The sequence below is a fragment of the Nicotiana sylvestris genome, chromosome 4 (genome assembly GCF_000393655.2).
Source record: "Nicotiana sylvestris chromosome 4, ASM39365v2, whole genome shotgun sequence".
NCBI classification, from domain to species: Eukaryota; Viridiplantae; Streptophyta; class Magnoliopsida; order Solanales; family Solanaceae; genus Nicotiana; species Nicotiana sylvestris.
Genome location: NC_091060.1, coordinates 103,826,661 through 103,852,472, shown reverse-complemented (window position 1 = coordinate 103,852,472; position 25,812 = coordinate 103,826,661). Strand labels below are relative to the sequence as shown.

The window sequence follows — 25,812 nt, the reverse complement described above, 5'->3', positions numbered from 1 at the left end:
TTCTCTGCTGTTGACTTGGAGCTTGACCTTTGTGGAGGCTTTCCTAGAGAATGACGTAGGCTTATTCTGATGGGTATTCATCTGCGAATGAAACTATAATTCTGCTGATTTCTAGTTTTCTTGGAATGTTATACAAGTTTGCTCAATAATATTTGCCACATTTTTGCTGAAGGGGCTTATGGCCTTGAGCTGAATAAAGGAATTTCATGGAGAAGTCAATGTGTCATTTGTTGGAGAAATTTGGAAGAATTTGTAGTTTAGATTCTTTCACTCATTTTCTGATCAGTTTAAGCATGCGTTCTCTTTTAACTTTTTTTGTGTGGGTACGTTGACATTTTTATCGTCTTTAGTTTGGTGTAAATGTAAGATTTGACTGTCAGATATCGTTAACCTTATTTTGTTTCACCGAAAAGCTAAAAGAATTTCTTGGGACATATTATGCGGTATTTGCATGTGTATGTGCCTGCATACAACTTATTGAAATTATCAATCGCTTAATAGTTGGTTATATCTGCTGCTACCTGTTTCTAGTTGTCTCTGTTGAATCTGGTTTTAATATTTAGCCATAATGATTGGAGGTGGTTTTTTCAGGCTATTGTTGTCTTTGTCATCACCATACATGCATATGCTTTTGAGAAAAGTGAGATGGAAGAAGCATCCATGGTGGCACTTTCAGGATGTATTTGGTTGCAAGCATTTGTTGTAGCACTGGAAACAAAGTAAGTATATGTTCTAAATTTCACTACCTTATCCACAGATTCTAGCCCCCGGTGCTTGAGTAGGAAAGAGGATTCTGGCTGCGGATCCTTCATGAAAGTTGGAAATTTAGTTGGTCCTCAATTTTAGCTGGTTTTCAAGCCCATGCCACATGTCAGCACCCTAGGGGTATGTTTAAAGGCTTCACTTTCTTCCCATTGAAAAGAACTATAGAGAAAAGACATAAAGAAAAGGAGAAAGCAGGTCTTACTATCATCATTGCTATCTTATCATGTGTGGTTGTTCGTACCTTTAGAGTCTCTTTGTCTGATTGTTATGGTCCATTGCAAGGTATTGGACTTGAGTCCCACGCTGGTATTGCAGTGTTCGCCCGGGGCTAGAAAGGTCTAGCGCACAGCCGTCGGGGACGACGGATGCAGAGTGTGGTGGTTCGTTATAGTCCATTGCAAGGTATGGGACTTGAGTCCCACATCGGTATTGCAATGTGCTGATGTGGGATTTATATGGCTGTTAGAGATAGCTATGTAATTGTCCCACATTGGAATAGGAGTAGTATCCCCTTTGTATAGAGTAACTATAAATAGCACCTCTTGTATTGCATCACACACCATATATCAATATATATCATATTTTCTCCCGTGCCTTCTCACATGGTATCAGAGATTTTCACTGGGATTTGGTCGCCGGACAGTGACTACTCTTGTGGTAGTGTTGGATTTTGTGCACAACACTGACCGAGACAAAGCAAACGTCACATTTTTCGAGTCTAAACCTTTTTTCACAACTGATGTCACTTCTGCTGACCACCATGACATATCTGAGGTCTTACCTATACCAACTTTTGAGGAGTTTAGTAATCCTCCTCCACCTTCAACCACAGAAGTTTCACCCATACCAACTTTTGAGGAGTCCAGTATTATCCCTCCTATTTCCCCAGCCACAGGAACACCACTCTTGACTTATCATCGTCGTTCGCGCCCTACATCAGGCCCATCTGGTTCTCGTCCTGCACCTGACACGGCTCCTACTGCGGATCCTGCTCCTAGTACACTGATTGCACTTCGAAAAGGTATACGGACCACATTAAACCCTAATCCTCATTATGTTGGTTTGAGTTATCATCGTCTGTCATCTCCCCGTTATGCTTTTATATCTTCATTGTCCTCGGTTTCCATCCCTAAGTCTACAGGTGAAGCATTGTCTCATCCAGGATGGCGACAGGCTATGAGTGACGAGATGTCTGCTTTACATACAAGTGGTACATGGGAGCTTGTTCCTCTTCCTTCAGGTAAATCTACCGTTGGTTGTCGTTGGGTTTATGCAGTCAAAGTTGGTCCCGATGGCCAGATTGATCGACTTAAGGCACGTCTTGTTGCCAAAGGATACACTCAAATATTTGGGCTAGATTACAGTGATACCTTCTCTCCAGTGGCTAAAGTGGCATCAGTTCGCCTTTTTCTATCCATGGCTGCAGTTCGTCATTGGCCCCTCTATCAGTTGGACATTAAGAATGCCTTTCTTCATGGTGATCTTGAGGATGAGGTTTATATGGAGCAACCACCTGGTTTTATTGCTCAGGGGGAGTCTCGTGGCCTTGTATGTCGCTTGCGTCGGTCACTTTATGGTCTAAAGCAGTCTCCTCGAGCCTGGTTTGGTAAGTTCAGCACGGTTATCCAGGAGTTTGGCATGACTCGTAGTGAAGCTGATCACTCTGTGTTTTATTGCCACTCTGCTTCAAGTCTATGTATTTATCTGGTAGTCTATGTTGATGATATTGTTATTACGGGCAATGATCAGGATGGTATTACTAATCTGAAGCAACATTTCTTCCAGCACTTTCAAACTAAGGATCTAGGCAGAGTGAAGTACTTTCCAGGTATTGAGGTTGCTCAATCTAGCTCAGGTATTGTTATTTCTCAAAGGAAATATGTGTTAGACATTCTTGAGGAAACAGAGATGACAGGTTGCAGACCTGTTGACACGCCGATGGATCCGAATTCTAAACTTCTGCCTGGACAGGGGGAGCCGCTTAGTGATCCTGCAAGCTATAGGCGGCTGGTTGGTAAATTAAATTATCTCACAGTGACTAGGCCCGACATTTCTTATTCTGTGAGTGTTGTAAGTCAGTTTATGAATTCTCCCTGTGATAGTCATTGGGATGCAGTTGTCCGCATTATCCGGTATATAAAATCGGCTCCAGGTAAAGGATTACTGTTTGAGGATCGAGGTCATGAGCAGATCGTTGGGTACTCGGATGCTGATTGGGCAGGATCACCTTCTGATAGACGTTCTACGTCTGGATATTGTGTTTTAGTAGGAGGAAATTTGGTGTCCTGGAAAAGTAAGAAACAGAATGTAGTTGCTCGGTCTAGTGCAGAAGCAGAATACCGAGCAATGGCTATGGCAACATGTGAACTAGTCTGGACCAAACAATTGCTCAAGGAGTTGAAATTTGGTGAAATCAGTCGGATGGAACTTGTGTGCGATAATCAAGCTGCACTTCATATTGCATCAAATCCGGTGTTTCATGAGAGAACTAAACACATTGAGATTGATTGTCACTTCGTCAGAGAAAAGATACTCTCAGGAGATATTACTACGAAGTTTGTGAGATCGAATGATCAACTTGCAGATATTTTCACCAAGTCCCTCACTAGTCCTCGCATTGATTATATATGTAACAAGCTCGGTACATATGATTTATATGCTCCGGCTTGAGGGGGAGTGTTAGAGATAGCTATGTAATTGTCCCACATTGGAATAGGAGTAGTATCCCCTTTGTATAGAGTAGCTATAAATAGCACCTCTTGTATTGCATCACACACAATATATCAATATATATCATATTTTCTCCCGTGCCTTCTCACAATGGCATTGGGCTCTTCCACCTTAATAGCTAGCTTTTGGGGTGTGGTTCTCCCTAAGTTGTATCACTGACCTGTACGATCTTCTTATTTGAACCTGGTAAGGAGAGAGGAGTATACAAAGGGAATCTAAACTGGGCCAGGGAGTTAGAACGGGAATATTTTACTTAAAAGCTTGACATTCCGAATATTTTAACTCTAGCATTTTAACACATACCTCAATGGGAAAGTAGAGAAACCAATTTGAGTTTGCTTATTTTGAATATAGTGTTACGACATAGTTAAGTAAAGATTAAGCTTTTAGATAAGGTGGTGACACAATTCAACATTGTATTAGAGGAAGCAAAAGGTTTTGGGTTCAAGCTACCCTTATCAAAAGGAATTTTTCAGGTGCTTGATCCATGAAAAAGAACTAGATCCACACACTAGATCCACACACGAGGGTGTGTGTTATGTTTAAATAAATATTAAGTGTACCCTCTCTACCAACTTAAACTTTTAGATCAGCTAATCACACAACTCAACATATAGCAGAGTAGTCAAAAGCGAAAAGCACAAAGCAAGCACCAAAATTCTTTGGGTCCTTAAGTTGAAAGCACGATTAAAGCGTTGACTTTAGCAAAGAAAAGTGCCGATGAAGAAAACATAATCGAAATGTAAAAACTGTAAGCACAATCAATTTCAGAGACCATGTTAAATTTCTGCTATAGATTGAAGAGATGTACTTTTAGGTTTTTAGTGGCTAGTTTCTTATAATGTATATCTAATTTATTTTTTTGAATCACTAAAGGTTCGGTCATGATGTTTTCTTAACAATTAATGCATCACTTTGTCAATTATATTTATTGTCTATTGCTGTGCTCTTAAAGACAGAGCTCATCAGTGAAGATGTGCACACCTTAGCACCTTCAAGAATATGCTAAAGCACCAACTAAGTGAGGTGAAGCATACAACCCGAACATCATTTAGCTTCAGGGCTTAAGCATGCTTTAAGTGAACCTTAAACAACACTGACACAGAGAAAGCAGATAGTCTCCAGAATGGTTTTCGGTGAACAACAACAACATACCCAGTGTAATCTCACAAGTAGGGTCTGGGAAGGTTTTGTTGGAATCTTGATGGAAAAGTGTTTGGTTGCCTGAGTCTTGCCGAAAACGTTTCAGCTGCAAGATCATTGGACAGAGTTCAGTCCAAATTTTTGCAGAAATAGTGGTCGAAAAAATGCAGGTGCCTTCGTAATTGACATTCAAGAGGCATGGTATAGCCGATAAAAAGGAAATAGAACTGCAATTAAGCAAAATATAAAAAGTAATACCAAGTAAATGAAGTTCTGGAACCATTTTAAATTTTTTATGCGGAGGCAAAGATACAGTTTTTAGCTTTTAAGATTTAGTGACAAGTTTTCTAAATTTCAATCTTGTAATTCTTAATCACTAATATAAGTACCGATGATGCCTCGACTGTGGCAACAATTTATTTTTTGGTGTCATTCTATTCAAGATAGAGAACCACTTAAGCAAGTTGGAACCTACATTGCACCTAGTCTCTCAGTTTTATATTCCTTAAGCGTGCCTTTAACAATACTGACAGTGACTTGGATGGGAAGAGGGCAAAGGATAGTGCTGGTGGGCCTGGCTGAAGATTAGGGTGGTGACAATGGAGACTGATTGTCTAAGGATCATTGTTACTATTATTTTGATAAGTTCTCTTGAAGGATCGTCCCTTTTTCTCCTTATGAAGGAGAACATTTGACTGGTAACCAGTGAAAGCAAAAACGGATAGTAACATTTTCACCTGCCTAGTGAGTTACTATATAATCTTTATTTAGTTGGACAAAATATCTGTGTATGAGTACTTGCAATGCATGGTAGTATGCAATACTGGTCTTAAATCTCTAGGGAACTAAATTTGTCTCAATATTTACAGCTCTTTCACAATATTGCAACACATCGCCATATGGGGAAATCTTGTTGCTTTCTATGTCATCAATTGGATTGTCAGTGCCTTCCCATCCTCTGGCCTGTATACAATAATGTTTCGCTTATGTAGACAGCCCTCATATTGGATTACTATATTTGTAAGTAAACTTTTTCTTTTTCCATGTAGTGTTCACAATTTAGAGGGTTTTTTATTTATTTATTATTAATTTGGATGGTATTCAACTCTATGGTTCACATACTTTCTGAATTTGAAGCTCTCTTTGGATTGGATTTTACTTTTGTCACCATGATGAACTTGCTTAACAAAAGCACAGTAAAAAAGTCGAGATAATGCTTCAGATTAGTTACTTAATCCATCTAATTTTGTATAATATAGTGTGGCTGGGTACAATGTTTTAGGAGATGATTTACTATTATACCAGCAGTATCAGAAGAAATACTTGTAGTTGGATACTTCATTTAATTGGAGAAACATTATCTAGGAGTTGATTTTTCGAATTGTTGCATGAACTCAAATTCTTTAACACTTGAAAGTGTAGATACTCTGTTGAGTTTAAATTAATTTGAAATGTCTGAGAAAAGAATGTGTCATGTTACTTGGGCCAGGTGTAGTTAGTCTTCAGATTATTCTTGACATCATTCTTTCACCATCTTTCCTTGCTGATCCAAAAATAAGCTAGTATGTTTACCATTTAAGTGAAGTTGTGAATTTTTTAAAATATTTGTTGTTTAAATATGGATCCATTGTAGTAGATCACCAAGGCTAGAGAGTGTAACACCTTGTGAAAGTCGATGCTCCCACACAAATTGATTACAAAGTGATGGAAAAGTATGTACTTAAGTCTACTCGTTTTCTATATACTAAAGGTGATAAGGTGCTCCTAATTGTTATATAAAATGCTTTGTTGCACCTAATTAGATAGGATGCATGAAATGACTCCTTTTTTTTATCAATTATCTTACAAGAGGAACTAATTTTGTTATTCCCTCTTTAAGTAGCAACTATAATATAAGAGAACTAATTTTGGTTTTCCTCCCCCTTCCAGATCATTGTCACAGCTGGCATGGGTCCAGTGCTAGCTTTGAAGTACTTCAGGTATACCTACAGATCAAGTAAAATTAACATACTTCAGCAAGCCGAACGTATGGGAGGACCTATATTGACCCTGGGTAATATAGAGCCTCAGTCGAGATCCTTGGATAAAGATGTTACACCTTTATCAATTTCTCAACCCAAGAACCGTACTTCTGTCTATGAACCACTACTCTCAGATTCACCTAGTGCTACAAGACGTTCTTTTGGACCAGGGGCTCCATTTGATTTCTTTCAGTCCCAGGCCCGGTTGTCTTCAAATTATACAAGAAACTGCAAGGACAACTAATATTGGCAGTTCTCCTGGCAGGACATGCGGAAATTATACAGATCACATGTAGAAAAGATATTACAGTGAGGACACTAACTGTCGATCCGTTTTTTTCAACTTACCAGCATCTTATTCTACACATTTTCTATGTTGCGCGTGTTACAGTTGCATCAAACTGCCTATGTCATACTCAGGGCTGTATTTGGCAGCTTATGGCGTAAAGATCAGGACCGATTACTGTTCCCAAGGTATGAAGATGCAACACGTTAGCACAATTTGATTATTGTTTGTTGGAGGAAACAGTGAAACATTTCGCAGATTCTGACACCCCATTTTTGAGGTGATATTAATTTACGTACTCAATTAGAATGGAATCAAAGAGATCTATTTGTCATAGGAATATTCATTTCACATTTTTTTTTCTCAAGGACGATGCTATTGATTGTATCTGTATAAGAGTAAGGACATCAATGAGCTGGAAACCTCAATTTCAGAAAATGAAGTTCCTGCGTAACAATTGCAGTCAACATTTATGAGTCATATTGACAAAGGTCTTTCGCATTTGTTGAAATGCTTTTTCTTGCATTCGCTATGGATGGTCTTTCTGACATATTACACTACTAGAATAAGGATGGAAATTAAATATAGAAGTAATAAGAAAGAAATAGGTTTAAAAAAAACATGGGTAAGGAATCAGAAAGGGGTATGTAAAGGGGTGTAAATGCAAAATTGACATTTCGGTGAGAACTAACTGTTTAGTATAAATTTCAATGCTGGAGCAGAAGTTGAGAACCTAAACAAGTTGTACAATTAGTTTGCGATGCAACTTTATACCTAAAGAGGGTGAACATTTAGTTTTATAAGATACTATGATTAAGTGATAAGCTAAATAAGGATGCCTATTAATCACTTGTAATATATTCATAGGATTGGTGTAAGTACCCGGCTGGACAAATTTTCTTTCCTCTATGTTGTTCAGTGGCAATTAAAATTCGCTTACAGTTGTAAAAGAAAAAAGCACAAGTACTCCCTAATTATGAAGTTTATATCAATTTTACCTCTATTAATGTTCTGTCTCAGTATATGATATTGTTAGCATACATTTTGTTCACAGGAATAACATACTTTATTTGTATTTGACGAATTCTACTTCTACTTTTTTTTTTAAGAAAAAAAAAAAAAAATCTTACAATGATCCCACAGCTTATGAATAATATTGAAGCGCAAGTGAGAAGGAAAAAGAAAAGCTAAACGTTTTATAACAACTTTTAACTAAATGTCACCCAAAAAGTATGTCGAACAACAATTATGGGAGGGAGAAAGTAAAAGTAAGACGAGCAAGCTATTCGTAGTGGAGTATTCCTAATGGATTATCATAAGAATTGTATCTCATTCTATATTTAGTAACTTTTAATATTTTAGTTTATTTGTAATGACATCACTAGTAGGAGTGGCATGGCATATTTGAGACCATAACATTCATAAATGTATTAAACCATAGTGATATAAAATAATTTTGTCTTTTCCGTAATGACAAAGTGCAATCTAGATAAGTACAAACAATTATCAATAATCCAATAATTGTTTTATTCTTTTCTTGTTTGCACCAAGAAATTGCAGCCAGTCAAATTGGAAGAATATTTTCATCGTTGAGGCTTTGATAATGTCGAGTTAAGCAACCAAGAAGGTATCTCAGGCAAATCACTGGTAATTTACTTCTCTCTGTATGTGTTTTTTTTTCTTTTTTTTTCATAACTTCGTTTTCTTTAAGATCAACATGCTGTTGACTTTGGTTGATTGCCCAAAAAAATGATTGTTATCCCATCCGCTAAGTTTGTATGTACCCAGGAACTATTCTTTCTGGCTGTCCCTCCCCCGGGACTTTGTCCTTGGGTTTGTCAACCAACCTGACATGTTTATATTGGAGCGCCTCGACGATGATGTAGTCGTAGTAGTCCTCTGATGGAAAATCTGTTAAGATCCGCCCATGATTCATGGAACTATTCTAAAATTTACCCGGCATTTCTCTTCCCTTCAGAAAAGTCTCCTTAAAATTCTCTTTTAATCTTCTTTCTCTATAACCAAAAAAAAAAAGAACTTTTCCCAATTTGTGGGGAATAAGGTGATTCTTTTTAGTTGGAATCTGTCATGAGACCTCCTCTTCCATTCCTACTTTGAGGAAGATGTGTAGTTATGCTGTTTAAAGAGTTTAAGATAATTACATGTAAATATCTATGAAAAATATTAAATAACATATTGAAAATAGTAATTAACCTACTGTCACATATTAAACGACATTAATAGTCAATATTTACAATATTAGTATATTTGATCTAAATCTTACTTCAAACTGAATTAGGTTAAGTTCTTATGACAAACATGACCTCGCAACAACAACCACCCAGTATAATCCCACTAGTGGGGTAGTGTGTACGCAGACTTTACCCCTACCATGGGGTAGAGAGGCTGTTTCCGATAGACCCTCGGCATTCTTCCCTCCAAGAACTTTCCACCTTGCTCTTGGGGTGACTCGAACTCACAACCTCTTGGTTGGAAGTGGAGAGTGCTTACCATCAGAGCAACCCCCTCTTGTCAAAAAACATGACCTCGCAACCATGTATATAAAGTAGATAAATTTATATAATGAGTTAAAATAATTACTTTGAAATTATAAAATTCTTTACACTGTCAGCGTATACAACTTAAACCATATTACATTATGTTATGTGGCCTTTACAGAAACTCTCGACAAAGGTAGAGCCTGATCAAGCAGCATATATGTATGGCTACAAATAAGCATGAGAAAGGGCATTCTATGTCCTCAGCTGAAGCAATTGAAGCTAGTGATGACCTTCTAATGAAACTACTATTATGCCTCCCACCAAAACCACTTTTCATGTTCAAATTAGTATCCAAAAGGTGGATATCCACCATTTTAGTCCTTATTTCTCTTCCCTTTGGAAGCCTAGGCCTACCTCTGGTCTCTTTGTGAGCTTATCTTCAACATCAAATATACTTATATATCCCTTATACAACCTAAACAAAATCCAGTGGTACCTCTTCAATGCCTTGATTTTATTAAAGATTCTTGTGGAGTTGAAATTTTACAATCTTGTGGTGGTTTATTATTTCTTTGTCGATCGCGTGCAAGTGAATCTAGTTTACAATACTATGTATACAATCCAACAACAAAACATTTCTCAACATTCCCATATCCAAATCTACTCGACAAATATCCAAGAATTTCATGCTTGAATTTGGCATTTGATCTATCTAAGTCACCATATTGCCAAGTTATCCACATCTATGGTGAGTACAGATTAAACATTGTATTCCATATTGAAACATACACCTTTGAGACCAACACCTGGAGATACTTTGGAGGTCCATTCGTCGGTCCAGTTGGCACGAGCTTTTCTAAGGGTGTTTTCTTGAATGGTACACTTCACTGGCCTACAGACTACTCAGAAACTTCAGTATGTTATGATGTTTATGAGAAGCGTATCAGAAAATTTCCAATGCCTCCACTTCAGAATGCATATGGTCGAAACTTGAACTATTTCGGGGAAGTTGAAGGGAAGTTGCATGCTATTGATTATACAAAGTGTAATGCATCAAATTTGATGTCTTTGTGATGGAAAATGACTACTCTTGCTGGTTCAACAAGTACCATATTGATCTTGACACAGTGGCTAAATCATTTCCTGAAATGGTGGTCTATAAGCCCGATCCATGGACAGATAATACAACAACTTTTCTCAGATACAAAGTACATTCAATCGTTGAAACAGAAACGCCAGATAGTCCATCTTTGGTGCTTTATATACATGATGATAAGTTCATATCCCTGAATTTGACAGATAATACGTTGTTGAAGCTGTCTGATTTAAGTAGACGATCGTCTGATCAGCAGAAATCATATTTTAGGAAGTCTCGAGCCTTCCAGTATGTTGAAAATCCATTTTGGATATAAGCAGAGACAGATCTAGGTATGGTTCTGTGAGTTCAACTTATCTCATTTGCTTTCTGCTCGAACTATGTGTGATTAGAAGCTGTAAAACTGTACTCACAGTTTCTTATATTAATGTATTTAAAATGGAAAATTATGCAACTAGATCAATCTTCTGAAACAACATGATAATGAGGTGGTTTTCATATGGTTTGATTAGTGAATATACATGCCAACAATCTCTTAATTAAAGCACGGACTTAAACTTTAATTGTCAAAAATGAAAAAGAAAAGTTACTCCCACTATCCCAATTCAAATGTCTTGTTTGTCTAAAAGATGAAAAGGTTGAATCTAGAATGTTTATTAAGTTTATTCTTAAAAGTGGATTTTCATTTCTCCTAATCTTAGGTAAAAAATTAATCATCTTAGTAAAAGAATATGGAGTCCGGAACCTAGGCGGTGTTGCGGAAGCCAAATGTATATAGTGTGAATAAGTCACAACTACTATACCAAAAATTATGACAGCCACCAAATAATAAATAAGACAATAAAACAACAATAAAGGGAACACCAGAATTTACGAGGTTCGGCTAATTTTGCCTACTCCTCGGACACAACCAATATTTTATTTCACTCCAAAAATACAAGTGAAATAATACTAAAGAGAGAAGATACAAATGCCTTAAACAGATGAGAAGGCAAATGAGAGGTGTGTTTCAATCCTAAACATTAGGCCTTCTTTTATAGGGGAAAAATCCCCCCAAACTTAACTCCCAACCAATGTGGGACTTTGGCATTTTGCCAAACTTCAACAAATCTCCACCTTGGCAAAATTCCACATTTTCAATTCTCTCTCAATAACAAATTTTGGTTGTGTCTTCATCTTCAATCTTCAGTGTTCAACAATGTTGATCAAATCCAAACAATGTTGAAACTTGACCGCAGTCACCACCTTTGTCAGCATATCAGCAGGATTCTCTGTAGTATGAATTTTCTTCACCGTGACTCCACCTTCTTCTATGATTTCGCGTACGAAATGATACCGAACATCAATGTGCTTCGTCCTTGCATGATAAACTTGGTTCTTCGCTAATTGAATAGCACTTTGACTATCACAAAAAATTGTGATACCTTTTTGTTCAACACCAAGCTCCTTTAGCAATCCTTGAAGCCAAATTGCCTCTTTCACAGCATCTGTAATAGCCATGTATTCTGCCTCTGTTGTAGACAAAGCAACTGTTGACTGCAAAGTAGACTTCCAACTAACTGGTGCCTTTGCAAAAGTAAACACATAACCAGTAGTTGATCTTCGTTTGTCCATATCACCCGCAAAATCTGAGTCACAATATCCAACTACAGACTGATTGTCTTCCTGCTCAAAAACTAACCCGACATCTACAGTATTATGAATATACCGTAGAATCCACTTCACAGCTTGCCAATGCTCCTTCCCTGGATTGTGCATATATCTGCTAATAACTCCAACAGCTTGTGAAATGTCAGGCCTTGTGCAAACCATTGCATACATCAAGCTACCAACAACATTTGCGTATGGTACCTTTGACATATACTCTCGTTCAGCTTCATCCATTGGCGACATAGTAGTACTTAGCTTAAAATGGGAAGCAAGTGGAGTACTAACTGGCTTAGTCTTGTCATCTATGCCAAAACGTTGAAGTACTCTCTTCAAATATTCCTTTTGAGATAAACAGAGTTTCTTTGAACGTCTATCTCTAATTATCTCCATGCCAAGAATTTTCTTTGCCTCACCCAAATCCTTCATCTCGAACTCCTTCTTCAGTTGAATCTTCAACTTATCAATTTCTTCCAAATTCTTGGAAGCTATCAACATATCATCAACATATAGGAGAAGATATACAAAGGAACCATCTTTAAGCTTGTGCAAATACACACAATGATCGTATTTGCTTCTCTTGTACCCTTGCCGCAACATAAACTCGTCAAATCGCTTGTACCATTGTCTAGAAGATTGTTTCAATCCGTACAACGATTTTTCAAGTTTGCACACCATATTTTCTTTTCCAGCAACTTTGAATCCTTCTGGCTGAGTCATGTAGATTTCCTCCTCCAAGTTTCCATGTAAAAACGCAGTTTTTACATCCATCTGAACTAGTTCCAAATCCAATTGTGCTACCAAAGCCAACATAATTCTAATGGAGGAATGTTTTACAACTGGAGAAAACACTTCATTGTAATCAATTCCCTCCTTTTGAGCATATCCTTTGGCCACCAATCTTGCTTTGTAGCGAACATCTACTTGGTTAGGAAATCCTTCCTTCTTTGCAAATACCCATTTGCACCCAATTGCTTTCTTTCCCTTCGGGAGATTGGCCAATCTCCATGTATGATTCTGATGAAGGGACTGTATTTCATCATTCATGGCAATCCTCCACTTATCTTCTTCTGAACTTTGGACAGCGTCTTTATAAGTAGTAGGAACATCATCAGCTACAATTGAGGTTGCACAAGCAACCGTCTCTATGAGACGAACAGGTTTCGTTATTGTTCTTTTTGGCCTGCTGGTTGCTATTGATTCAAGTTGTTGTTGAGATTCCTGAGTTGGAATCTCCTCTACTGGCTCTCCTTCCAGAGGGTAATCTTCATTTGTTTCCTCCTCTGCTTCTTGTGTAGGAAAAATAAATTTTCCCTCAAACTCCACCTGCTTAGAAGCACCTTCATTTTGTTTGGTATCTTCTGTTACCTTATTTACCATAGCAAATTCATCAAAGGTAACATCTCTGCTGAATATTACTTTCTTTGTCATAGGACACCATAAGCGATATCCTTTGACTCCAGAAGTAATTCCCATAAAAATAGCCTTCTTTGCCCTTGGATCCAATTTTGACTCTGTCACATGATAATATGCAGTTGAGCCAAACACGTGCAAAGAGTTATAATCTACAGCAGGTTTTCCGTACCATTTTTCAAATGGTGTTTTGCCATCAATAGCAGCAGATGGTAGACGATTAATGAGGTGACATGCATATGTAATTGCCTCAGCCCAAAATTCTTTGCCCAAGCCAGCATTGGACAACATACACCGTACCTTCTCCAGCAAGGTCCGGTTCATACGTTCTGCCACTCCATTCTGTTGTGGTGTATGTCTAACAGTGAAGTGTCGGATGATGCCATCATTTTCACAGACCTTATTGAAATGATCATTTTTGTATTCACCTCCATTGTCTGTGCGAATACACTTGATTCTCCTGCCTGTCTGATTCTCCACCATCGTCTTCCATTTGAGAAAAATTCTCAACACTTCATCTTTGCTCTTCATTGTATACACCCATACTCTTCGGGAAAAATCATCAACAAAGGTTACAAAATAGTGCTTCCCACCCAATGAAGGTGTTTTGGAAGGACCCCAAACATCAGAGTGTACATAATCCAAAATGCCTTTAGTATTATGGATCGTTGTACCAAATTTAACCCTTGTCTGTTTCCCTTTAACACAATGCTCACAAAACTCCAAGTTGCAAGCCTTTACTCCTTTTAACAATCCTTGATCTGATAGAGTTTTCAAGGATTTTCCTCCAGCATGTCCCAAGCGCATGTGCCATAGCTTGGTTGCTTCTGCCTCTTTGTCGTCACTGGATGTTACTGTCGCTGTCCCAATAACTGTACTGCCACGATAGCGGTACATATTATTATTCTTCCGATTAGCCTTCATTACCACTAGTGCACCGGAGCATACTCTCATCACTCCATTTTCTGCAATGATTTTGAACCCTTTTGATTCTAGGGCTCCCACAGAGATGAGATTCTTCTTCAAATCCGGTACATATCGAACATCTATCAATGTTCTGATCATTCCATCATGGTTCCTTAATCGTATTGAACCAATGCCATATGAGGTAAGAGGGCTGTTATCCGCTGTGTGGATGACTCCATATTCTCCTTCTTGAAATTCCATGAACCAGTCCCTGTTGGGACACATATGATAGCTACAAGCCGAGTCCATCAACCATATGTCTGATGATGTTGATGACTCTGTTGTAACTAATGAGAAGTCTGAATCATCACAATCAGCTACATTTGAATCCATAATAGCCTTTCCATTGTTATGTTTGGCCTTATTCTTCAACTTCGGACAGTCTTTCTTCCAGTGCCCTTTTTCTCGACAAAAGGCACATTCATCTTTACTGGGTCTGGATCTTGACTTGGATCTTCCCTTCTTTGTCCTCGTTTGATTTTGAGGACGACCCCTCACAAACAGTGCTTCTCCTTCTCCGCCCTTCTGTTTTTCTCGCTTTCTTTGTTCATAGCTGTACAAAGCTGAACAAACTTCTCTGAGAGAAATTTCGTCATTTCCATGGAGTAGAGTAGTTTCAAGGTGCTCGTACTCATCAGGAAGTGACGCCAACAACATTAAGGCCAAGTCACCATCATCATAAGTTGTATCCATATTTTGCAAATCTGTGACCAACTTATTGAAACTGGTGATATGTTCATTCATCGTGGTACCAGGAACATAGGTGAAGTGAAACAGTCTCTTCTTCATGTACAATTTATTTTGACTGTTTTTCTTCAAAAATTTATCCTCCAGTGCTTTCCATAATTTACTTGCAGAAGTTTCCTTTGTGTATGGATATTTCTGCTCTCTAGCAAGGTAGGATCGAATGGTACCGCAAGCAACACGGTTGATAATTCTCCAATCTTCTTCTCCAATAACATCTGGTTTCTTTTCTTCAATGGCCAGATCTAGCCCTTGTTGAAAAAGGACATCTAGAACCTCGCCTTGCCACATCCCAAAATGTCCGGACCCGTCAAAAATTTCTACCGCAAATTTCGCATTTGACACAATTCTTGTCATAAGCGAAGATGCCAATGATGACGTATTGTTGACACTTGATGTAGATTCTTCTTGTTTATTGTCCCCCATATTTGACACAAATATTATTTAATAGCTGACGACACAAATCAAGATTATTTCCTTTCTGATGTAGAAGATCAGACTAAGCTGCAACTACAGAGCATACTCAGACAGAACCTTGACTCAGTTACCAAGATAAATCTTTTCTGATGTGGAAGATCAGACTATGCTGCAACCACAGAGCATACTTAGACAGTACCTTGGCTCTGATACCAATTGTTGCGGAAGCCAAATGTATATAGTGTGAATAAGTCACAACTACTATACCAAAAATTATGACAGCCACCAAATAATAAATAAGACAATAAAACAACAATAAAGGGAACACCAGAATTTACGAGGTTCGGCTAATTTTGCCTACTCCTCGGACACAACCAATATTTTATTTCACTCCAAAAATACAAGTGAAATAATACTAAAGAGAGAAGATACAAATGCCTTAAACAGATGAGAAGGCAAATGAGAGGTGTGTTTCAATCCTAAACATTAGGCCTTCTTTTATAGGGGAAAAATCCCCCCAAACTTAACTCCCAACCAATGTGGGACTTTGGCATTTTGCCAAACTTCAACAGGCGGAAGGTTTTTGGACTCAAGGCACCAACATAGGTGCATAAAAAACCCGGGCACCATTTTATATATAGCGCATGTAGTGTAATATATTAACGGGGTAACTGGCCATTAACGTATAACGCATGTATACAAAGTCTCCTTCTTACCCCGGTAGAAGGCACGACGCCACCTCCCCCCCCCCCCCCGCCAAACTTAGTTTTTAAAATTTGTTCCTCCATTGGAGCCCACACGGTCCCACAAAAGAGAGCGTGTTTTATTTTTTTTCTAAGATTCAAGGAACAAGATCAACCCTAGTTATTTGACACAATTATATAGATCAAGAATATTTTCCATCAATAAACAAAACAAATTTTTCAATTTGGGAATGAATAAAACTATGTATAACCATTCATAACATCAAACGGAGTGCATCCAACATCAATAGGATCAAAATGGCGAATCTTGGCTTTGCTGCTTAACTTTCATACGCTGAGATGAAGCCTTTTCAAGTAAAGCGCAGAAAAGGGAAATAAACTTGAAAGAAAACACAAGGAAGCATCAAGTGTCCTGCTGATTCTATGCAGATAAAGAAAAATAGACACTGTTCATTTCATTTACACCAAGGACATAGGGATGAAGAAATTCAAAAACTGCTTGCCCTCTTCTGTTATGAAACATCCAAGAAATCCAGCATAGCCACCATGACGAAATTTCACTCGTCAAGAAGAAAGACGGCAGGAAAAGAGGGGGGGGGGGGGAGGCAAGCTCCTCCAAGGATAGTCAGTATAAGTGTGTAAAAACAACAAGAAGCTCCCCATATCAACTCTTCTTAGATTTCACAGATACTCCTTTGTACATCTGTACTTTATCCTTCAATGCATCGCGCCTAGGACGAGCTATTTTATTATTAGGATCAAAAAGGAGGACCTCTTCAAATGCTCTTAGAGCGGATGTTAAGTCTTTTGTTTTCTCGTACGCATCGCCAAGGTTGTTCCATGCCGTGACATAACCTGGTTGAAGTTTTACAGCATTCTCAAACTGAGCAATTCCTTTGTCGATTTTCTCATCAAGAACATAACTGACACCAAGGGCATTGTAAACCTGTCAAGATGCGCAAAATATAAGGGAAGGGATCTGAATACAACACTCAGATGCCTGAAAAGACTTGGTATGCAACAGCAAGTACAGCATAGGCAAGCAATAATTCTAAAACGGTCCAATAATTTGTTAGCTGAGAATTTGAGCAGTTTTTACATGGCTTTTGAACTTATACATTTTATAGCGTAAGTTATGTGATTCAGGGTAAAAGAGATTCTTCACATGTTCAGCAGGATAAATGTGCATTCACTTGTTTTGAGTTAAAACGGCAGTATATTTTTAGGTCAATTCACATAGAATATTTACAATGTATCAGGAATTTATTATGCGAAATAGCAATTGGCGTAGAGAAGGTCCTTTATCATTTATCTAAAATTAAAAAAAGAAAAAGAAACTGTTAGAAGAGATAGTTCATACTTGGGCAAGATCCTGATCATCTCCATCCCACTTTTGTACTGCCTGAAGCAGGTACTTTGTAGCAGCTGGGTAGAATTTTCGCCTCAACATCACAGCTCCAAGTTCAAAAAGTTCTGTTGCACTGGCATCACCGCTTCTAACTTGCTCCTGTGTTAATGAGTCAAATAATACAGTGTGTTCAGAGAGAGAGAAAGAGAGTTGCATTCTCACATCTATGAGCAAACAAGCAAGTCGTTCTTGCAAGTGATATAGATGTCTACGCACATGATACCAAATTGTCCGTTAAAAGTAAGCTTTTGTCCGTAGGAAACAAATAGAATAATAACTTGTTTGGCCAAGCTTCTAAAATCAACTTATTTCGAGAAGTGCTTTTTTGCAAAATTACTTTTGGTAAGAAGCAGTTTGTGTTTGGCTAATTAATTTGAAAAACAGTTTTGAGCAACAATTAGTGTTGGTCAAGCTTTTAAAAAGTGCTTCTAAGTGTATTTTCTCAAATGTGCTTTTAAAAAAAATGCTTTTGGGGAGAAGCTACTTTTTTCTGCTTCTCCTCAAAAACACTTCTTTTTCTTCCAAAAGCTTGGCCAAACACTTCAACTTTGAAAAAAAGAAGACCTTTTTCTGGAAAAAAAGGTGCTTCTAGGTTTGAAGAAGCTTGGCCAAACAAGCTATAATTCATATTGATATCTAACAAGTCGAGATTGAATCACAATCATTTCTCTTTTAAAGTATTATTCTCCTGCTCTGCCTTCAGGAGAATACAATGGTGTTCAGATTCTCTAGCAACCGGTTCTATATATATATATATATATATAGTTGCTTTTGTAGATCCAAACCATACAGATGCATAATATGTATGCTTCAAATGAATGGCGACGCATTTATAAACAAAGAGAAAAGTTATTGTGTCGCGTACTTGCAATTCTTTGGCAGAAAGATCAAGCTCTCTGCGGACAAGGACTTGCCGAATCACAAAGAAGCTTCCAGCCCCAAGCAATGCTAGTAGTATAAGCAGGTAGGTAAGTTGGATTCCCAATTCGAATAACTCTCCGACCTCATAAACCATGTTTACTCTGACACTTTCACTTGCTGATGCCACTTGCCCGGATGTCAACCAGAAGATATATCCACATGAGAAAGCAGATAGAGAAAGAACCTGTCCTTTACTAGTAGTAATATCTCCACCATTCAGCAACTTCTCTGATGATTCTGCAACGGAAAGCCAATGATGGTTCCTTTTAGTTCATGCAAAATCTCTGTGACAAAGCACTATTGTCTCATATTTATTGTACACAGCAAGTAGATTATGCAATCTTCCTCTGTTTCTGTATAAAGAACTAGAAACAAAACAGGAAATTACTGAAGTTTTGAACTTCTGTTGGAATGATTTAATTTATTTGTTCATGGAAGAATAAGCTGATGAAGGGGGGTCTTAGAGCAAGGGTAAATTTGTCCCGACTGATCTATAGGTCACGGGTTCGAGCCGTCGAATCGGCCACTGATGCTTGCATCTGGGTAGACTACCTATATCAAATTCTTGGGGTGCGGAGTCTACCCAGATCAAATTCTTGGGGTGCGGCCCTCCATGAACGCATGATGCTTCGTGCACCGGGATGCCCTTTTTATAAAAGAACAAAATTGATGTTTCCTTGGAAATTAAACTCAACAATATACACAGTAATGAATACATTTATAAGTCCAAAGTTTGGACTTGCGTAACAGGTCACAGAAGCTGATTGAAATTTTCTGTTTGCTTTCCATCCTGAGGATGAGGATGGAATTTCAGTCTTTTGATCAAGAACCAACAAATCAGTCAAAACACATCAGCATAGTCAAATATGTAATCATATATTATGATATTGTTTCTGGAAAAAGTATCCTTCAAACTATATTATATACTTCCTGAAAAATACATACTTTTATGCTTATGTAAAATGGAAATTAACAAAACAAAAGGATGAAACAAAAGAAAAGAAAAAGAAATGGTGATTAGAAGCTATCACATTGTAAACCTACAAAAAACTAATATATTCCTGTATTTAAAAAGAAATATGTAAATGCTAAATCATTCTATCCTTTCAATAACTGCTATCTCATCACCTCTTGATATTTCTCAAGCTTGGAGTTTATTATGTCTGCATACGTTTCTAATTGAAGATCATAACTTTTTTTTTTTTGGCAAGTCTATGGGAACATGATAATTATTTCCTATCATTTGAGAGACTGGCAAAACAATAAAAATATGTAAATATACCCGTTAAAGCGGCAAAAGAAAAATATGCGTACAAAAATTCACATTTCTCAGCTCTTAACTATACCAATGCAGGGACCTAGAACTAGCACTTCAAAATGTAATAATCCCTCCTTCCCAATGTGTCATATTTTCATAATCAGCATGGGGGAAGGGGGTTAGCTATACAACGAGTATTTTACTTACAGATGACATCAACTGGTTATATTTCTTCTCTTTAGTTTGGCTTGAGCATTACATAATCAGTAAGAGAAGAAATATAACTAGTTTGGTGTCATCTATAAGTAGAATACTCGCTGTATATAACGGAAAACATCCAATCAAAGTTAAAATGTGACTAGTTAAATAAATTTGAATCCTTGAAACTTGTAAAAGTTACATTGGATAATGTTATTAGTGGAATGATATATAAAACTTTCTGATGTTCCAAATAGAAAATGACATATAAACTGTGACAAAAAGGAGCATTTCTAAAAGAAAAAGAACTACCATCATCTTTCTCTGGAACCAAAAGTGAGAATGATTCTACTTTCCTTGCAAAAATCTGCAGCTGTACACAAGAGAGACAAGACTTAGGAATACTCAAAAGAGGTGAAAAAGATAGACAAATGTATCACCAAAACAATTTACTAATATGTATTTGAAGGAACTTAATTTGTGAGTCGCTCCGTGCATGGAAAAGAATCATGTGACAGATTCATTGATCATAAAAGAGCAACCAGAAATACTAGAGTAGTTCTTGGACTCAAGAGTGTGAGCTATGCTTCCTTTCCAAAATGAAATTCTTGGACTCAAGAGCTCTTTCATTTTTTCTTCCTTTGATAAAGACCTCTTGCATTATAGGATAATAATTGAATTTTTTAGTTGTATACCCTATGTCATAAAACATACTCCATCTTTCTTTCTGTTGTAGGTTATCTTAAAATAAATGTCCACTACTTAAAAGTTAAAAGGGAAATTATCTGTTTGCAGTTACCGATACTTTTTAATCATTCTCTAAACCAAACTATACTATGAGACCAAATTTTCTTTTAAATAGTATACAAACTTCCACATGTGGACTAAATTAGTGTAAATATAAATAAAATCCCAACCCCTAGCTTACTAGTTGTGTTCAAACCAATACCTTTTTTTTAACAAGAAGCTCAATGGAATTTATTATTTGTATTGTTAAAGTTCCCGAAAATGTCCCCCTTTTTGCTTTTGCAATTAGATTCTTTTCTTTCTATTTCTATTTTATTTCATTCCTATTCCCCTTTCTCAGAAAAAGAGCCTAACACTCTTGGCAGAATGACTCCCAGCATACCAATTCAAACATAATCTTAAGGGGCTTTCAACTCTTGGCAGCACTCTCTCAATTAATCAACAAAAACTATAGTAATAGGTTATTGACAACATCAAGAAAAAAATATCACAAGTAAAACTATATCAAGAAAACACAGTAGTAACCCAACTCCCCACCGCCAACCTCCCCCCCACCCCCCACCCCCCCAAATTACCTGAACTGAATTTCGCTTGATGGGTCTTCTTGGAAAGTGAAAAGAAACTGATGGTGAGCCAAATCCGCCATGTAAAGCAAGATAACAGCCATGTTTGCCAATTTGAGATGGAACAAGTAGTGTTTTTTGGACAGGAGGAGAAATGGTGGATTGTATCATTAGCATTTCTTTTATTTATCTTCTTTAAGGGTCTTTTTGTTAATCTATTGTCTGAGTGATACTTGGTATTAGAGAGTGAACTAGGAAGCATCAAGATTGAATTTTTTGGGGCATTTCAAGAACCATTCTTGGTAAAATTTTCTCTGTTTTTGTTGTTTGAAGATAATAAAGTTTATCTCAACCAACTCTATCAGAACTAAACCGGACCGGCCGGTTTTCTTTTTATCTTGCGACTTGGATCACTCTTTTTGTGTTTACTAGTTTTCGGACACCCTATGATAATTAGTAATTTTAAAATATTATACTAAGTGTGTGAAGAAAAAAAATACAATCTCAATATTGAAGCACAATCATACTGAAAAATTATTATCAAATAGATTTAAAAGGTAATGTTTGAACTACTTCAATTATGCAATTCTATAATATATCAAGTATTCATTGACAAAAATTCATTTTTTTTAATATCTCAACAAGAAGTAAATTAGATGTGAATTTAAGTAGTGTCGGCTATAATTACAAATGTTTCACATCTTAAAATTTTTGCCCTCTTTTGAAGAAGTTGTAGCCCTCCCGCTTTACTGCCGCATACATGTCAAGAAGGTAGTTGAATGAAAGTAATATTTTATAAAAAATGTATAGAAATTCGATCAACACGTGCCTTCCTTAAACGGATAACATATTAAACAAAATTCTTATTGAAAAAGAATAAAGCTGGAATTCACTGGTGTTGCTTAATTACATACTCAACTGGAAAAAAATGTATGACTCTAAGAGAACACGATTTACTAATCACTAAAGTTAAACATTATCTAATTCACAATAAGAATAACAATAATCTAATGAGAGCGAATTATTGAATATGTATGAGACCTTTTTTTGTTTCTCATCCAGTATCCCACTAATTTAGATTCGTCCTGTGAAGTTCCACGGGGCTCTTCATACCAAAGACGACTTCACTCTCAAAATTTAACGAGATATTCGGTTAGAAATGAATGAATACCTAATATTCCACCATGACTTTTGTTGGTATATATGTATGAGACCTTAGTCCACACATACCATAAAAGTCAAACATTAATATAGTTTTTAGTTAAATACTTATGTTGGTTTTTTTTTTGGCTAATAAGGATACAATTTTATTAAAAGCTATATAATAATATTATTATAAAGGGGGACCAATCGTGGTACAGTAACGTCCGAAAGGTCCTTATTGTGAGCATCGAAAGTAAAGGGTGGAAGAATGTTGAATTGTCACGTACCTGTTGAGGACTTCCCTTTTTACTTGTTAGGAGAAAGAATTTTTTTTCTTTCAACCAAAACAAACTTGGCAGGAAAAGTGAAGAAACAAATTGAAAAAAAGCATCGTGTTATAAATATATTATATTATGGATGTTCATTTAGTACTCCGTTGTAAAAAATCTTCCTGAAGAAGCTTATCCATATGGGACTCCACCGTAAATATGTTAATCCATTTAGTACTCTATTGGAAATAAGCTTCCTGAAGAAGCTTATCACTTCGGTACCCGGTTATGGATAAATATTACCCTAGGTAGAAGATTATCCATACCGGGTATAATAAGCTTATCCATTCAGTACTCCGTTATGGATAAACATTGCTCTCAGTAGAAGATTATCCATATCTGGTATAGTAGCAGCTTACACAGCAGCTTGCAGTAGCAGCTTACACAGCAGCTTGCAGTAGCAGCTTAGACAGCAGCTTGCGTAGCAGCTTACACAGCAGCTTGCAGTAGCAGCTTACACAGCAGCTTGCAGTAGCAGCTTACACAGCAGCTTGCGTAGCAGCTTACACAACAGTTTACACAGTAGCTTGTAGTAGCAGCTTACACAACAGCTTGTAGTAGCAGCTTACACAGTAGCTTGCGTAGCAGCTTACACAGCAGCTTCCTTTCTTCTATAAATAGAAGAGATTTCAGTTCATTATGTACATCAGTTTGAATTCGAATAATATAACAGTTTCTCTCTATACTTGTCTTTACTTTACAGTCTTTATTTTATAACACGTTATCAGCACGAGACTCTGACATCTCGAGCAAATACTTTGAAAGTATTAGAGGTAAGAACTTTCTTTTCCTAAATAATGTCAAATCTTTCTAAACTTGAATTTGTAGCCCTGGATATATCGGGCAAAAGCTACATGTCTTGGGTGCTTGATGCTGAAATTCATCTTGATGCGATGGGTCTGGCAGACACCATCAAGGATAAAAATCAGGCATCAAACCAAGACCGTGCCAAAGCAATGATATTCCTACGCCATCACCTTGATGAGGGCCTGAAAATGGAATATCTCACTATTAAAGATCCAGTCATACTGTGGAATAATTTGAAAGATAGATATGACCACCTGAAGATGGTCGTTCTTCCACAGGCACGTTATGATTGGACTCATCTAAGGCTACAAGATTTTAAATCTATCAGTGAGTATAATTCTGCTATGTTCAGAATTATTTCCCAATTAAAATTATGTGGTGATAATATTACTGATCATGATATGTTGGAGAAAACTTTCACCACTTTTCATGCCTCGAATATGCTCCTGCAGCAGCAATATCGAGAGATGGGATTTAAAAAGTATTCTGAACTTATCTCACATCTTCTTATAGCAGAGCAACATAATGGGCTATTAATGAAAAATCATGAAAGTCGACCTATTGGTTCTTGTCCATTCCCTGAAGTGAATGAGACGAACTTCCACCAAGCTAAACGTGGAAGAGGTCGTGGCCCCAGTCGTGGTCATGGCCGTGGTCGGGGAAGAAACCCCAATCATGGTAATAATAATGCACCAAAGAAGCCTCCTCACCACCAGCAATGGAAAAGGAAGGAAAAAAAGCATGAAGCGGTGCAAGCGCCAAATGCAGAAAATGCATGCTATAGATGTGGAGGAAAAGGGCACTGGTCACGTACCTGTCGTACGCCAAAGCACCTGGTTGAGCTTTATCAAGCCTCCCTGAAGAAGACAGAGAAAAATGCTGAAGCAAATTTTATTTCTGAAGATAATTTAGACTTCATGCATTTGGATGTAGCTGATTACTTTGCACTCCCAGAAGGAGAAACAAGTCATGTAATCGGTAGTGAATCTGTAGAAATGTAAATATTTTAATTTTTGTTGTTTGTAATAGATAGTATGGTTATGTAATTATTGTACATAAATAAAAGTTATGCTTTGATAATGATGTTTACTATAATATATTTTATTTATGTTATTTTGAAGAATATGGATAACCCTCAAATTATGTTTGGATCAAAGACAAATCATGAAGATATTTGTGTTATTGATAGTGGAACAACTCATGCCATATTCAACGATCAGAAATACTTTTCTTATTTGCATAAGGAAAAAACAAATGTTTCAACAATTTTCTGGTAATATAAGTTTGATTGAAGGCTCCGGAAGAGCCATAATATTTCTGTCTAAGGGAACAAAACTTATTATAGACAATGCATTGTTCTCCTCCAAGTCCCGAAGAAACTTGTTGAGTTTTATAGATATCCGCCGAAATGGGTATCATGTTGAGACAATAGATGAAATGAACAGGGAATATCTTTGTATTACAAAGAATATTTCTGGCCAGAAATGCATTGTAGAAAAGTTACCAACTTTATCTTCTGGCTTATACTATTCAAAAATTAGTACAATTGAAGCACACTCTATCGTAAACCAGAAGTTTACGGATTCAAATACTTTTGTGCTTTGGCATGGCCGTTTGGGCCATCCCGGATCAATAATGATGAGACGAATTACTGAAAATTCGAGTGGGCATCCATTAAAGAACTTGAAGATTCTTACAAATGACGAATTTTCTTGTGATGCTTGTTATCAAGGAAAAATGATCACTAGACCATCACCAATGAAGGTTGGTATTGAATCCCCTGCCTTTTTAGAGCGTATACATGGGGATATATGTGGACCTATTCACCCACCAAGTGGGTTGTTTAGATATTTTATGGTCCTAATAGATGCATCTTCAAGATGGTCTCATGTGTGCCTACTATCATCTCGCAACCTGGCGTTTACAAAGCTATTAGCCCAAATAATTCGATTAAGGGCACAATTCCCAGATTATCCTATAAAGGCTATTCGCCTTGATAATGCTG

At 37.1% G+C, this 25,812-nt stretch overlaps 2 protein-coding genes and 1 long non-coding RNA gene across 3 annotated transcripts in view; 2 read left to right on the top strand and 1 right to left on the bottom strand.

The window, feature by feature from the left end:
• The window catches only part of LOC104247744 (phospholipid-transporting ATPase 2), a 50,827-nt gene extending 43,415 nt beyond the window's left edge, over window positions 1–7,412 (top strand). The window contains exons 23-25 of the mRNA XM_009803839.2: window positions 592–719; window positions 5,508–5,658; window positions 6,568–7,412. Of these exons, the coding sequence (XP_009802141.1) occupies window positions 592–719; window positions 5,508–5,658; window positions 6,568–6,903 (615 nt within the window). The 3' untranslated portion in view covers window positions 6,904–7,412. The remainder of the gene's footprint in view (window positions 1–591; window positions 720–5,507; window positions 5,659–6,567) is intronic.
• A 1,002-nt stretch (window positions 7,413–8,414) lies between these two features.
• LOC104247745 (uncharacterized) lies at window positions 8,415–18,712 on the top strand. Its single transcript, XR_716304.2, has 4 exons — window positions 8,415–8,592; window positions 9,625–10,874; window positions 17,845–18,081; window positions 18,545–18,712. It is a non-coding gene; the product is annotated as an uncharacterized lncRNA (long non-coding RNA).
• Window positions 16,832–21,862, bottom strand: LOC104247746 (tetratricopeptide repeat domain-containing protein PYG7, chloroplastic). The gene is made up of 5 exons (XM_009803840.2): window positions 21,541–21,862; window positions 20,531–20,591; window positions 18,707–18,999; window positions 17,794–17,940; window positions 16,832–17,379 (listed from the first exon to the last, which is right to left on the bottom strand). Exons 1-5 carry the CDS (start codon window positions 21,703–21,705, stop codon window positions 17,098–17,100), a joined length of 948 nt encoding a protein of 315 aa, XP_009802142.1. The 5' UTR covers window positions 21,706–21,862; the 3' UTR covers window positions 16,832–17,097.
• Window positions 21,863–25,812: the final 3,950 nt, after the last annotated feature.

Bases quoted from the DNA above. Each gene is read 5' to 3' on its own strand.
- LOC104247746 (XM_009803840.2), bottom strand. From the start codon at position 21,705: ATGCTAATGATACAATCCACCATTTCTCCTCCTGTCCAAAAAACACTA. The intron at 19,000-20,530 runs GTAGTTCTTTTT...TTTCCGTTGCAG, and splicing joins GGTTCCAGAGAAAGATGATG to AATCATCAGAGAAGTTGCTG. The intron at 17,941-18,706 runs GTACGCGACACA...TCATTAACACAG, and splicing joins TTTCTGCCAAAGAATTGCAA to GAGCAAGTTAGAAGCGGTGA.